Source organism: Choristoneura fumiferana, chromosome 10 (genome assembly GCF_025370935.1).
Source record: "Choristoneura fumiferana chromosome 10, NRCan_CFum_1, whole genome shotgun sequence".
In the NCBI taxonomy this organism is placed as follows: Eukaryota; Metazoa; Arthropoda; class Insecta; order Lepidoptera; family Tortricidae; genus Choristoneura; species Choristoneura fumiferana.
The window spans coordinates 13,086,407-13,101,596 of NC_133481.1; the positions used below are offsets into that span (position 1 = coordinate 13,086,407).

Here is a 15,190-nt window from a genome sequence, read left to right on the forward strand (position 1 = left end):
TTTCGTTACAGAAACATTTTTTTTTACAATTATTATTACCCTAATCCGATATACGAGTATGTACCTGTTATATTGTATAAGATGGCTAAGTATAAAAATTTACGAACGACAATAACATGGATCACTACCTAAGGGTTTGGAAAATCCTTTTTTCTATCTTCTTGTTGTTACTTCCTACTTTTTTTCTTGAACATGTAAGTTAAATAGTAAATACTTATTCACCTGAAATTAACAGAAAATATTTATTTCAGGATAAATTACAATGCAATAAGCAATAACAAAAATAAAACAGACGTATTTGATTTAAAAACTGAAGTTATAAAAGAACACCCCTACATAGATAAGCGCAGGGCGGGCGGCTAGGGCGGCTGGGATGGCCGCCGGCGCGCGCGCACTTCCCGCGTCGCGAGGCCGCGCGCTAACCTATATAACCAGTTGACGCTGCTGAAGTGCTTACTACCGCCTCCAGCTCCCTCCGCACACACCCGTATTATCACCAGTACGTACTAAATTTAAATAAACTTTTGTAACGTTAATTAAAATTCCGACCAAAGCCAAGGTCGCGTGCGTGCGTTCTGAACAGTTACCACACCTCGTGATCCGCTTCTGTGGGCACATTAAGACGTGATCTATTACTGGAAATTGTCTATTTGTATGTCTGTGGTGCCGCGACATTGGTAATTGTACCACCACCGGTCCGCTTGGGTTGCAGGCGGCAGTGCCCGAGTCCGCCAGCGTCGAGAACGGTCGAGCCTGTGCGCCCGCGCAACACCCGCACCGAGTGATCTGTGACAGTGCCCGCTAAACGACAACATGACCAATTACATTAGAATCGTAAGTTTTAATCAATTACAATTTTTTTTTCTACAGGACGAAACAAAATATTTATTTATTATTTTGTCCAAATATTAAAAAAAAGAAAACATTTTTTTGGGAAGCTGTGCAACGTAATGGCCATAAATAAAGTCTTCGATGTACTGTTATGCAATGTGTTCGTATAATAAACTCATACAGCCACGCTTTTGATTTCGTTTAATATTACGAGAGTAGAGTAAATGGTTCCAATAAAAATAATAGGTTATAATTTCGGTTAATCTGATGGTTGTTACATCGTAATTGCATACGTGTGAAATCCGCAAAATTATCTTAAAATTGTGTGGGAAACGAACCATAATAAATTCACGACTCAAGGATTTGGGTTACCCGATGACACTGCGATATGATTTTGATAAACGTATGAAAATCTCGAAAGCACGTGCATTGCAAAATTCATTGTGGGCAAGCATTACGCCACAGCAAGATTAATACTTTGTCTTAAACTAAGTAACAAAACTAATTGATTGTCAACGAGTTGGAGCAACTTAACAAGTAGATCGCGATGCCGAAAGTGAGCGAGCATTCTTTATTGGTGCCGACAGAAGAATCATGCGGTAGCTTACTTGTGTCACAAGCAATATTATCTAATACAACTAAGTTCTGATCATCCGATACACATTCCACTCTAAGTTTAATTAAAACATTCCATTATATTTTTATCAGAGACATAGTCATAACTAAACTCAGCTGGGCAATTGTTAATTGAACCAATTTGTCGAACAAATCCTTTGCAAAATTTTACGTTGTGGAGAAAGGCATATCGAGCGATCTCGTTTGTTAGTAACAATGCATCACTGCCTTACAAAATAGGCCCTAAACAGGTTATATAGAACAAATTTCTTAATTCAAATGTCGTGTAGCTGGTGTCTTATCGCGGGCATTAAGTTTTCCATAAATGTCCTCCATTGATGCAATTACAGGCATTGTTTAAACAAACTTTAAGTGTTACAAGACTATAAATTCAGAAGCTAGGAAATTTTATCGCTAGGTCCTTGTAGACAATTTTTATGTTAATTTTTATTTTGTGTTTAATTGAAAGTAAATTTCTCAGTAATTAGACTCGTTATTAATAAACAATTGTTAAGTTTCTGTTAAGTTAACATTCGCATGCCTTTGCAAGCACACACAAAACATAACTCTTCTTCTTGCGACGGGTTTGTAACTTATCTTATATCTTATCTTATTATATATTATTATTATTATTATTTATATATATATACAAAGTCGTGTTAGTTACACCATTTATAACTCAAGAACAGCTAGACCAATTTTTATGATTTTTGTGTTTTTGGATTTGTCTTCGTCAGGAATAGGATAATAAGTATTAAAAACATTGAAATATTGACGAAAAAGTAAAATAAAAGAAAAACCATTTTCCCATACAAAATGTTATTGGGTTTCGTAACTGTCAAACATTTAATGTTCATCCCGTCGATACGGTACTCTCCCCTCAAATTAAAGAACGTATTTAAATTAATTGGACCCGCTAGATGGCGCTGTTGTTGGTATGTTATCATAATTTTAATGTAGTGTTTTTTCGGGCAGGACAACGTTTGCCGGGTCCGCTAGTTTGAAATAAGTGGCCGACTATTGTTATCGCAAAGGAAGCATAATTATGTTTTTTTTGTGAACTTATTTTTCATTTCATTGGCTGATAAGTTTGATTATCTTGACTGTCTCCTTTTTAAATACGACCAGTAAACAATAGTTATTTGTTTCTTCTTTAAGCTATTTCATATTGATAGCGCTGTCGCGGTTGTCGGTTGAGAGTAACCTTCATGACGGCTTTCTTGGAAAAATAAAGTGGTCGTTTCTTTATATTCCATACTGCAGTTCTGGAGTTTGGACTTCGTGATGGTCAATATAGAGTTCTGATGCCCAATCCCACGTCAGGTTTCTCAGTCACCTTGTAGGATAACCAACGGGAAGTGATGGGACCGCTTATGCTTAAACACGTGCGCGACATGGTAAGGTTTTGGAGCAAATCACAGTGAAATTTTAAGTCTCGGAACCATGTGTCGTTGCGTAAATTTGTTTAAAAATATGCTCCGTCACGTGGCTTGTATTACGTTTTCCTCTTTATTACAGCTTAAGCTTAAACTTTCATCTCCATTCTGCAATTGCATACGGAATTATGTCTACAATTGATTCGCTTTTGTAATTTAGGCCGCATTTACAATCCCTTGGTGAGATTAAGCAAGTTCTGTTACTCACGACCTGTCAAGATCCGTAACTGAACAGACAGATGCTCGTATACTTTTCGGGGGTATATTTACATCTCTAAATTATTTTGAGTTACAACATTGTAGTAAAATAAATGAAAACTGAAAATGACGCAAAAAAATAGCAAAATATTATGTACAACATGTTATTGAAAATGGATTTTTGGTACAATTATTCTTAATTTTATTATTGGCTACCTTTAATTTAAGTACAATAGTAATATGCAATACAAAGACTCTTTATTGTACACCAGAAATAGTAAGCGATACAGAAAACAGATACACAGAGGAAAAATTACAAGGTAAGCAATAGGCAGCCTTATCGCTTAAGAGCGATTTCTTCCAGGCAACCTTTAAAGAACTAGATCGCACCTTTCTTTCAAATTGACAAATCCCAAGTTCGAAGGAATTCTCTATAATTGAGCGTGAACCTAAAAGTGAAGCGTGAAGATAAGCGTGAATTGGACAAAATATCCATAAATTGGTTACCCCAGAAAAAAACTTCAACTTTGAAGTACCATATAAAAAAAATACTGTACTATCAAACTTATTGTACCTATATTTACGAGAAATGTGATCATTCAAGCAGCACGAGATGACTTAGTACGATAGTTATTATAGATTAAAAGTTCACCAAGTAGCTTTCCTTTACTAACTGAATAATATAAAATTATGCATCAAGTTCTCGGCTTTCCATCGAAGCATTTGCATAGCTGGAGACTAATTGTTATTTAAGAGAACAGTTCAAAGTTAAATTCAAATCAATTACAGCTCCTTAGTTAAGTTTCTTTCATATTAGAAGAGTACTTAACAGTACATTTTGGATACGTTTCTATTATTTATTAACATTTGGATGTAAAAGATCGTAGGTACAAAAGATTAATGTCCCAATGTGATTTAAAAAAAAAGTTCCGGACCAAACAGAGCAAAACAAGTTTCTCTTATTTTATTTAGGAAACGATAAGGGGGTGTCAACGACGTCGAATTGAAAGCAGAGAAACGGACTATTAGCAGGTAATTTGTAACATGATTAATGGCTTCAGTAAGCGAATTTAATGGTTCGAAATAACAGCTTACCCGATTTCCAATAAAGTCAGTGGCGGCAGAGTTTAAGAGAGTAAGCGTCGCTTTATGTTATATCATGGAAACTTGCTTCCTCGTTGAGTAACGCTGCATCGTTCATCTCACAATTAATTAAACTTGATTCGATTAATATCTCGGACGTGTAACAAGACGTGTGTTTTTACACATTATAAGGCTGTATTTGGATTGTTGTTCGCAGAAGTTTGGTTGTTTACTAAATAAATTGTGTAAAAATTGTTTACAGCTCTAGTTTGAAATAGACTTTAATGGGAAAAGATATTAAAAATTAACTTTGAATAAGTAAAGTTTGAATGAGTTTGTTAAATTTACTTAGTGATCTCAAAAACATCGAACAGAATTTTGATTGCGATCTCCGGTGAACGAGCCTTTAACGTAACAAAATTGTTTGATATATTACGGCCAAGGGCAGCGCGTTATCAAACAATCACGAAGACTTTTCTCACGTTAATTGCAAGTTTTGTTCTTGCACGTTTGTATCCGAGACGACCAGCAGGGCTACTACGAAACTCGAAGTTCGTGTCGTGCCGTCCCTCTCGCTCTCGTATTAAATAGTATAAGTGTCAGAGGGACCGCACCACACGAACTTCGAGTTTCGAGTTTCGTAGTAGTCCTGCAGCTGCCGGGCTCGTGACCGCATATGCAAAAACGCGACCTTCATGATCATTCGCTAGCGGTGAACGACCTATTTGTGTTAATTCGTGTAGGACTTGGATTTTTTCCCGTAATTTTTGCCCAGTTCCGGCCCGCGTGTGGGTAAAAAGGGTTAGAAAAAAGCAAATTTTGCCACTAGTTTTTAGCGATTTTGCATTAATTTGTACTAATTGGGTTGGTTGCCTGACTATTCAGGTAAATCTATTGTGTTATGGTTATTGTTAAATCGAAGTTCGTTTTGTTCATCGCAATTAAATAAATAAATATAACGGGACAATTCACATGAATTGACGTAGTCCCAAAGTAAGCTTAGCAAAGCTTGCGTTATAGGTATAAGCAACGGATAAATATAATTATATAGATATAGATACATACTTAAACACATATTAAACACCCAAGACCCGAGAACAAACATTCGTATTTTTCATACAAATATCTGCCCCGACACGGGAATCGAATCCGGGACCTCGAGCTTCAACGTCAGGTTCTTTAACCACTAGGCCATCTAATTAAGGAATGTTATATCTTCTTTATAAGCATAAAATCAAATCATTTGTTGTTTTTTTTTTTCCACATAATTTACCGTTTTAGAATGGTCATGTAATAAGTACTCATCAATACAAGATATCAAATGAAAGGCTTCTAGGTACTCTACTTGTGACAAATTCAATGCGTTTAGTATTAATTTATGCCCAAGACCAATAAAAGTGACAATCGCGGCACGTGACATTTTCAATCCGGGGATACACTACAACCAAAAGGTTCTATGCGCTAATAAAACTGGCTTTGTACAGTAAGCAGCGGAAGTAGATGAGAAGTTCTGGTGCTCTAAATGATCACTCTCTTATTACATTGGCAGTAGAGTCGTGTATAGATTATTTTGAGCACGGAAATCCACTTTTTTTGCTGACTACAGGTGCATTTTTAAAGTTATAACTATTATACAGAGTCCACATTTTTCGTTAAATAATAGAATTTTAACGATTGCTTGCTGTTCTAGACAGCTAGTGTTGCGTAAATTGAAAGTGCTAAATCTGACACATTGTGCTAGGAAAAGTCATTATACATTAGCTTCGCGGTTTAACTATTTATGCTAAATCATTAACACTTGCGGAGCAAAGTGTTCATATTTCGTGTTGAATTATGGCCGATGATAATAGCAATAGGTATAAAAGAAATGACGCAAAGTTTTACTAGTGTTATGTCATATTTTAGTTACGAGCTGCGTCACGTTAGAAAAACCATAGGTGCTTAGTAATGATAGGTACAGCAATAAAGTAAGAAATCAAGTAAAACTTTATTGCTTATAAAACATGTAATAACAATTAAATACATTACCAAAATATTGAAATTGAATAATTTTAGTCCCATAATGTTAGCATACTTACTTGTATGGCTAAAATTTTGACTGAAATTCAAAGCGTATGGTTGTCTGTAGGCCTACACTTTATTATACCGTTGTCACCTTTCCTTATTAAAACTAAACTAACTAATTTGGCTCCGAAACGAGAGCATGCCATCTGTCCCGATCGTGCGCAGCCTCTTGCCAGTCGTCGACTTGAAGACGTCGCAGATCCGCCTGGACACTGTCCTCCCAGCGGTACCTGGGTCGCCCAACCGGGCGGCGACCAGCCGGTCGTCCCACGTACGCTCTTTTGGCAGCCCGATCCTCCCACCTTTCCTTATTAAATGCCAAGTTATTATTTTGATTCCACATACGTAAATTTCAAATGTAATTCCCGTAAAATCGAAAAAACTTAGAAGTACGAGCTTAGACTCGAACCCACGAACGACCCTCTGCTTGAGAGGCCACAAGTAAAACCACTAGGCTACCATGGCTTATGACTTATTGAAATTACACATCCGTATCAAATTTGAAGTTAATTTGATCACTATAATAATTATACAGTTACAACAAACCAATATCTCTTCCTGTAATGGAAATAATGGCAACGCATGTATTCACACACAGATAGACAACGAAGTGTACAAATAGAGCTTGTTTTTTTTAAGCTACGAAATCATAGAAACTTAACACTGATGGCGGCCAGTAGCGACCTTACGCCAACTGCCTAATTGTGAATAGAAGCATTGTGACATGCCAACACTTCCTCTTCTTAACAAGCAGTATACAAGTCAAGGCGAATCTAAATGTGCACTTGTTGTATCGCTTTAATGTCGATTCAGACCTTGTCATTGTGCATTTACATAATTACTGACCTTGTTCTGATATAACATTTTCTACACAAAATCACGTAATGCTCGAATTGCTATATCACGAAAATTTTTAAAGACTTTACAGGGAAACAAGCATGTATCACATTTTGTGTCTTTAACATAATCTAGATTACATTAGCTAATATTCATGTTATAAAAACCTTTCTTTGGAATCAATTTCGTTAGATGTATCTATTATATGTATTAAATATCCAAATTGTGTTCAAACTACAATTTAGTTTCTTATTCTTAACCCCCGACGCAAAAAGAGGGGTGTTAATAAGTTTGACCCCTAGGTGTGTCTGTGTGTCTGTATGTCTGTGTGTATCTGTCTGTGGCATCGTAGCTCTTAAACGGGTGAACCGATTTGAATGCGGTTTTTTTTATTTGAAAGCAAGTTTTCTAGCGATGGTTCTTAGATATGTCTCATTAAAATCGGTTCAGCGATTTTTGAGATATTGAACTTTGAAGTTACATCGTCCCAGCCTATATACGTCCCAATGCTGGGCACAGGCCTCCTCTCAGAACAAGAGGGCTTGGGCCATAGTTCCCACGCGGGCCCAGTGCCGATTGGGAACTTCGCACGCACCATTGAATCGCTTCGCAGGCTTGCGCAGGTTTCCTCAAGATGTTTTCCTTCACCGCAAAGCTCGTGGTAAATTTCAAATGTAGTGAAGTGACAATGTCATGGGTTTTTCAACTTTTTGTTGATTTTATAGTTAAATACTCGTATCTTCGTGGGATTACAAATAGCATGTTATTTTTGTGTGTTTTTTATAGTAAACGTTTATATTAACACATTATCACAATAAATAAATTAATTACATAAAATAACTATATTTTAAAGAACAAAACAAAAACAATTGCTCTTATTTTAAAGTAGGTATCTCAGATTTATTATTGTAATTAAACCAAAGGAATGCAAATCTAATACTTAACTGACTAAATGGATTTCAGAGCTTTGTTTACGGCTTTCATAAATAAATCCTCAGCGATAAAATTTTAAACAGCCAACAAATTAGACATGATAAGGTTAAATCCAATACTTATTCATGTTTGCCCTTACGACGTTTTCAAGTTTCCACCAAGCGAAATATTTACAGACGTTTAAGTATTACTTAATAAGTAAAATATTGAATACCGGGAAACGCCGGCGCGACTAGTGTGACATAAAAATGTTGCGTCTGCGGCTCCGCGCTGAAGGGGCGCTGTCTAGGACGGCGCGTGCGACGGTCTCCAGGGCTGCCAAAATATAAAAATAATTAATAGTATTCGTAATTTAGATACATAACTATGATTATTAATTTAAAAACTATGAAAACATCATCCTCCTCTTCATTATGTCTCATTATTAATATAAATATATTGTTATTGTTATATAAGATATGTAAACAGGTTCACTGAAGTCTAACCAAATTTATTTTTTATAAATGATTCGTTTCACAATAAATTTCCCATTTGGCCAAATGGATTTTATTCTGAAACTGTCAATGTTTCAGGATTTTCATAAAACTAACATAACCTGACCTATACAATAGGTTCTACACAATAGTCTTGAAATAAGTACTGAGTAGTTCACAGTTTTCGAATAAAATGCATTTGGCCAAAGGAAACATTGAATCATTCTTCCAAAAAATATTTCCACTAAATGAAAGGATGCTATGTTTATAAAATAATTAAAAATGCACCAGATTTTTATAAAACATATGTGTCCCACAGTCGTAGCATTGCACGTGCGGTAGCACTAAAAGGTAGTTTATAAGTCACGATGTCTGAGATATTCTATTCATTGTTCAACCCTGAACCTGTATGACCGTATACGTGCACACATCACCTGCGCCGCCCGCCGAACCGGTCCGCGCTTCCGCCTTCCGACTGCAACGAGTTATTCATTCGACTCGTATGAGTGTACTTATCGATTATCGATTTACTCGCATGTTTAAAGAATAAGAGTGAGAATTAGCCAAACATGCACCGCACCTTATTATCCTATTAATCCTACTAATTATAAATGCGAAAGTTTGTATGTGTGTGTATGTTTGTTACGCCTTCACGCTAAAACGGCTGAATGTATTTGGGTGAAATTTGGTATGAAGATAGCTGGACATCTGGAATAACATATAGGCTACTTTTTACATCGTTATTCCAACAGGATCGGAATAAAATCTCGAAATCTCATCCTCCGGGTATAGTCATGATGTCATGAAATCTGGCACCGTTGTTTGTAGTGCAACGTCAACGAAGACAACGATGTAATTTTTGGGAATTCCCACGGGAATTTAGTAAAATCCCGGAATTTCAATTTAACTGCTGGATCTAATGATTTGATGAGGCGCGCGAAGCCGCGGTAAAAACTAGTTGTGTAATATATTTTTCTATTAAAAAAATGTACTTAGGTCTTTGTGTATTAAAAATTCACACGAGCAAATTAATACAAGCAATCAGAGCCACTTAAAATCATATTATCATAGTCGTTATCATCTTTTTTCGCAACGTTAATAAGTATTTAATTTATATTTGCCTTTGAGGCTTTGGTATTTGACTATTTACTATACTTTTACAAGTTCGTATGTGGCTCTTGATGGAACCCTGTCGCAGGGAACTTCTGTTGTCCTTATCAAGATTTTTTTGATAAACAAGTACGGCAAATGCTGAGTGTGACAGGATTCTACCGAGCGTCACGCGCAAGCTTATCAAGGCATTGCATAGCAGGTATCATTGGCAAATGATAACTATAATTAATGAACGTATCGTCGCTTATACAACAATACCGCGTAAGTAAAAAATTGGCCTTGTGACGTTTTATACACCATTCGGTAGATTACTCAGTACAATTTAGATTATAGCCATTTTTTTTACTTACGCGGTATTGTTGTATAAGCGACGGTATTTGCATCCTCAGTATTTAGGTACATTAAAGTCTATATGGGAATTAAAACGAGGTTTGATAATAATCTATGTGCAACTTAACCTCGACATGAATGTCTAGATGCAAATTTTTCAATCACGTGACTGCATTCCGAGCAAAATTAATAATTAACTTCCAAGTTATAGTGTACTAGACATCATTTTCATATTTTTAGTATCTGCCTCGCGAAAGGCCGTGGTAGCCTAGTGGTTTCACCCATGGTCTCTCAAATAGAGGATCGAGGGTCGACCCCGGGTTTGCACCTGAGTTTTTTGGAATTTAAATATCTGCAAAATTACATTTGTATTTTACTATGAGCTTGTTGGTAAAGGAAATCTTCACACGATACAATTTTATGGTGCATGTTGTTGCTGATCCTCGTTTAGCCCACGTGGGGGCCCTTTTATTTTGAGACGAGTCCTATGTCCAGTAGTGGGACGCATGTATAGATGGTAATGATGATGAACATGGTCACGTTGAAAGGATGCTTATATGACTAAGAATAAATTGTTAGTCACATTAATACAGTATACCTATAACCAGCAATTACTTGTAATATATAGTATAGTATAGTAGTCCATGATGATGATACTACGGTTACTGTAGCAATTTTACTTGCGCGACTAATAGCTAGTCAAATTGCAATACCGTGCGCGCAACACTACTGCACTTCTCGTCTGATGGTCGCGCTGTTGTATTGTAAAGAAATAAAATAAAAAGATAATTGAATGCATAGCATTCCTCCTGCAAACTAAATGATAGCATTTTTGTTTCCGTTTGGTAAAGTCGTGCATTTATCAAAATTTTACCTTTCCGTGCCAAAGACAACATCTCCATTTCAATTTTAAATCTAATTTAAACTTTATAATAATCTTATGACGAGGAGAGATTTGATTGCGTATATATTTCTTTGCTTGTAATGGATAAAACCAAAAACTACAGAACTATCAGCGTGCAAGAAGCTATATTTTATTCAGCGAACATGTAGATAAACTTCTTATGGGACGCAGACGAAGTTGAGAGCAATACCTAGTTAATTTAAAAGCATTCAAAGTCAAAATCTTAACGCAGAAATTCGAATCCGGGTGGGTACAATACGTCAGTAATTTTGCGTGGCCACCAGAATGCGGAACCATTGAGTGCAGTGACGAAATGGCTTTTCCATTTTAACAAGAACAAATAGGAATATGTCTGGGTAGCGATAATTTTATTGGACTCAAATCGCGGTTACCGCTTCGGCACCGCTTATTATAGAGTTAAATTGCTTAAAAATAATCAAGTTCTACAGAGTCTATGCAAGTACAATCGAACCGTATGATTCCTGACCCACCGTAGAACAGTCTCACAGTAAGTAAATGTCATAATGAATTTCCTTGTCAAGTAATGCGATGTCAATATGACTTTTATATGAAAAGGTACCACAGTGGGTCAAGATTCAGTTGGTTTGATAGTAAACTCACGGTTAGCATAGGTTTAATTTACTCTAATCGACTCCTCAATTTTTATCCTTGTCCTTCTTCTGATTTTATTAAATTTCTCCGCATGTTCTACTTATTTTTTCTGAGTGCTGTAGTGATTTTATGTAAGGATCACAATGACCAAGACTTGTGTTTAAGAGCCATGGAGCGAAAGTGAAAACGATGTTAGTTGCCAAATTGGAAAAGTACCTATCTAGCCAGGTTTCTCAATATTTTATCCCCATAATAGGTATGTCAAACATTGCAAAACGAAATAGTTAGATCATTAATTCAAATAAAACGTCAGCGGTCTATTAAGTCATTTGAATCTATCATTTTGTCATAGAGTACATTTTTTACATAACAATTGAACGATTGGGGTATGTTCGACCTTCTACCACTTTCGATAGTTACGATCAATTTTATAATGGTTCGTAACAAGAATAAAACTACTTTGTAAGTTTGTAACGGTTCAAATAGCTCTAAATATGTAGGTGTGGCTTAATGCAGACGTTGGTTGCATGGTAACTTAGCTGTGCGCGACTTACAATGAATGACTTACTAGACTTTAACTAGTTATTATCATAAATTTATAGTTTTTAACTAAATAATTTTAAACACAATTTTAGCCGAGCACATCAATTGACTTGATAAAATTTTAATGATTTCATTTTGTTTATTGTCAGATTCATTTCTTCTCGATAAATGTTATCCTTGGGCTCCACATTATTTTAACTGCGTGCTTTATCTCCATGTGTTTGTACTATTTTTTTAAAACTATGGAATCATATAATATTGTCTATAAAGGTTGCCGGTTAAAATAGTGAGTTTCTGTTTCTCATTCATTGCCTGTGACTTGCAAGACATTGTACTTGGTAACCTTCGATATCTAGGTGACAATTCCAATTAGAATATTTACCATGTAACTTCTTACCGCATAGGTAGTTCTGTTTACAATTCTCATTATACTTAAACTTTGCATTATTTATGTATCTTCCTTTGATTCGACCGTAGAAACCTTGACACTTCCTTTGATACGTGTTTTTGTAGTGTGAATATAAATTAACAAAACACAGTGCTATGTTCAGGTCGGTGAAATAATTGAAGAATAAATTGCAGTCCGAATTTTTAGGTATGTTAAAACACAACTCTAGTAAAGAATACTTTACTTTAGCTCAGAAAACTAGATAAAACTTCTTTTAAGTGTTTTTTTAATCTGTTTGAAATCAATAAATAGGCAAATATGCGTTCCGCAGTGCTCAATAAAATAATGTCCGTGACCATACCAGTGCGTAGGCTCTTTATAAATATCAAAAAGTATCACTATTTATATATAAATATATACAAGGTGTTAATTAAATAACTGAAAACCAGAGAGTAGCTTGCTCAGAATCGAGAGTAGAATCGAGTAAACTATGTTTAAAATTAGGTTGTGTTTGTTTTTTTTTAAATCCCTTTTTTACTATGCCCAGTCTAAAAGTTAAGACTGCAACAGGCGCCAATTAAATAATTTAGCGAGGTTGCATACTATTTCGATAATTGAATACTGGCCGTTTTGCTGTCAATGCGTGATTTTCTTCTAAAAACGTCAAAGCGCGACTTAGCAAAACAAACGAATATCTTTTAAAATAATGAAGGTATTTAAAAATAAATGCAATCAACTAGGTAACTTAAAATAAATTTCAGTTAAGTTCAGTTTTCAGTTAAGTTATTTACTTAATATATATATATCTGATATAGTCATTGAACGCTTAAAGGAATGAACAGAAGCTGTTAGCGGCGTTTATCACTGCGGTCATTTTACATAATATTTGACATTCGGAAGGTTTTTACGCAACTATAGTCACGCGTGTGCATGTTTACCGACGTCCATAACATTATAAGACGACATTGGTTCGGAGGTTACTCCTGTTTCAATTCGTTTGGACTTACGTAAATATACCGTAAGTGTATTATAATATGAGTCTTCGTCACGATACTCGTGGTCAGCTAAAACAAAATATACTTACTCTTGATATTAAATAGCTCTTCAGTTAACTGTTTTTTGTAAAAAAATCGTGTCTAGATTCCTGTCCAGCAGTGGTGTAGGGGTTATAGCACGCAGCACGGATTGCTGAGGACCTGGATTCGATTCCCTGCTGGTCTCTTTTTCTGGTTTTTCTGTGCATCCATGTCTCAGTTTGTATTTTCGATATGGTTTCACGGGTTACCCGTAAAAGTAACAAATTTGGAGTTGAAATAAAAAATACAAAAAGACTCCAAAAAACCAATCATAAATGTTTTGGTTCATTCATGGTTCAGCTTAGTTGATTATAACTCTCCGTTTATAAATTTAATATAGCAGTTAATTTAGAAGCCAAAATTGTATTAAACGTAAATATGAAATTCATATACGGTTTTAATGAACCGGAATGTTATTCTTATAACTTTTCATTAAATTTTCCCGAGTCTTTATCTACTAAGCGGCACAAAATTTGGCCCACTCTACATACAAAATTACCTACTTCTGCATACATTTGAGGGCCAGATCTTTATACTATCTATATACTCTTTATTGAACACCAACACATAAATAGTAATCAGTATAGAAAACACATGTTATAAAGCAAATATATAAATGTTAAAAATGCAGGTTTGTTTACTTAAACGTATTTAACACTTGCACGGATTAATTTTAGCTACTCGTTATAAATATTACTAATTTATTTAGTAGGTGTAATGTCACAAACTAAAAATAATTACCCGTGTGGTGTCGGGTTAGAATTACACCTATTTCTTCCGTGGATGTCGTAAGAGGCGACTGAGGATAAAGGTTAAGGTATACCGTAGGCGAAAGGCTGGCAACCTGTCACTATTGTACCGTTTTTGTCAAACTTAAAACCTAATTGCTAAAAGTGGCGAAGCGGTAACGTTTCGTGTGTGTGTGTGTGTGTGTGTGTGTGTGTGTGTGTGTGTGTGTGTGTAAAAATAATATATCTAGAAACTCAATTTAAGGAATTTTAAAAAATGATTATTATGTATTTATAAAATAGTGGGTATAATACCTACTATCAGAATGGATGATCAAAGGATATCCTGTGCGTGTCTGATATAAGTAATGAACTATTCAATGAACTAGGGCGTGGTCTTGTACGCGATAACCTAGATTTTGTAGGGAGCTTTAGGGTTTCGTAGTAAAGGCTGGCAAGTCTTCTTGTTCTTTGTTATGTTGGGAGTCGTTAGTTATGGTAGTTGTGATGGACGGCACCACACACCGCTATTAATGTAGATATAGAAGGTTTTAGAATGGTTGGTTGGGTCCCCAGTGGTGTAGTTGGTAGGACGTATTATTTTGTTTTTTTGAAATTCATGTGCGAAATTACGTTTGGATTTTACCACGAGCTTTACGGTGAAGGAAAACATCGCGAGGAAACCTGCACAAACCTGTTCAATGGTGTGTGTGCGTGAAGTACCATTCCGCACTGCGCCCGCGTGGGAACTAAGGCCCAAGCCCAAGCCTTCTCATTCTTACCCAGCAGTGGGACGTATATAGGCTGGGACGATGATGATGATTATTTTGTTTTATTAAATAATAGGCAGTAATAAAGTAATAAATACTTACATAGATGTTGTATCTCTCGTAACAATTCTTCTCAACAAATGTAAATATCCGAGGTGTTGCTATCATTAGATAAATAATCATACAAGTAAAAGTCAGTGTAGCACTTTAGATTTCATAAAATAATTCATCATTTTCTGTTTTTATTTTTACCCTC

The 15,190-nt window shown here is 35.6% G+C and overlaps 1 protein-coding gene across 2 annotated transcripts in view; it reads left to right on the forward strand.

The window, feature by feature from the left end:
• The first annotated feature begins 392 nt into the window (after nt 1–392).
• Nucleotides 393–15,190, forward strand: part of LOC141432133 (uncharacterized) — a 50,739-nt gene continuing 35,941 nt past the window's right edge. For both annotated transcript variants that reach the window (XM_074093583.1, XM_074093584.1), the window contains exons 1-2: nt 393–499; nt 713–834. In XM_074093583.1, the coding sequence (XP_073949684.1) occupies nt 814–834 (21 nt within the window). In that variant the 5' untranslated portion in view covers nt 393–499; nt 713–813. The remainder of the gene's footprint in view (nt 500–712; nt 835–15,190) is intronic.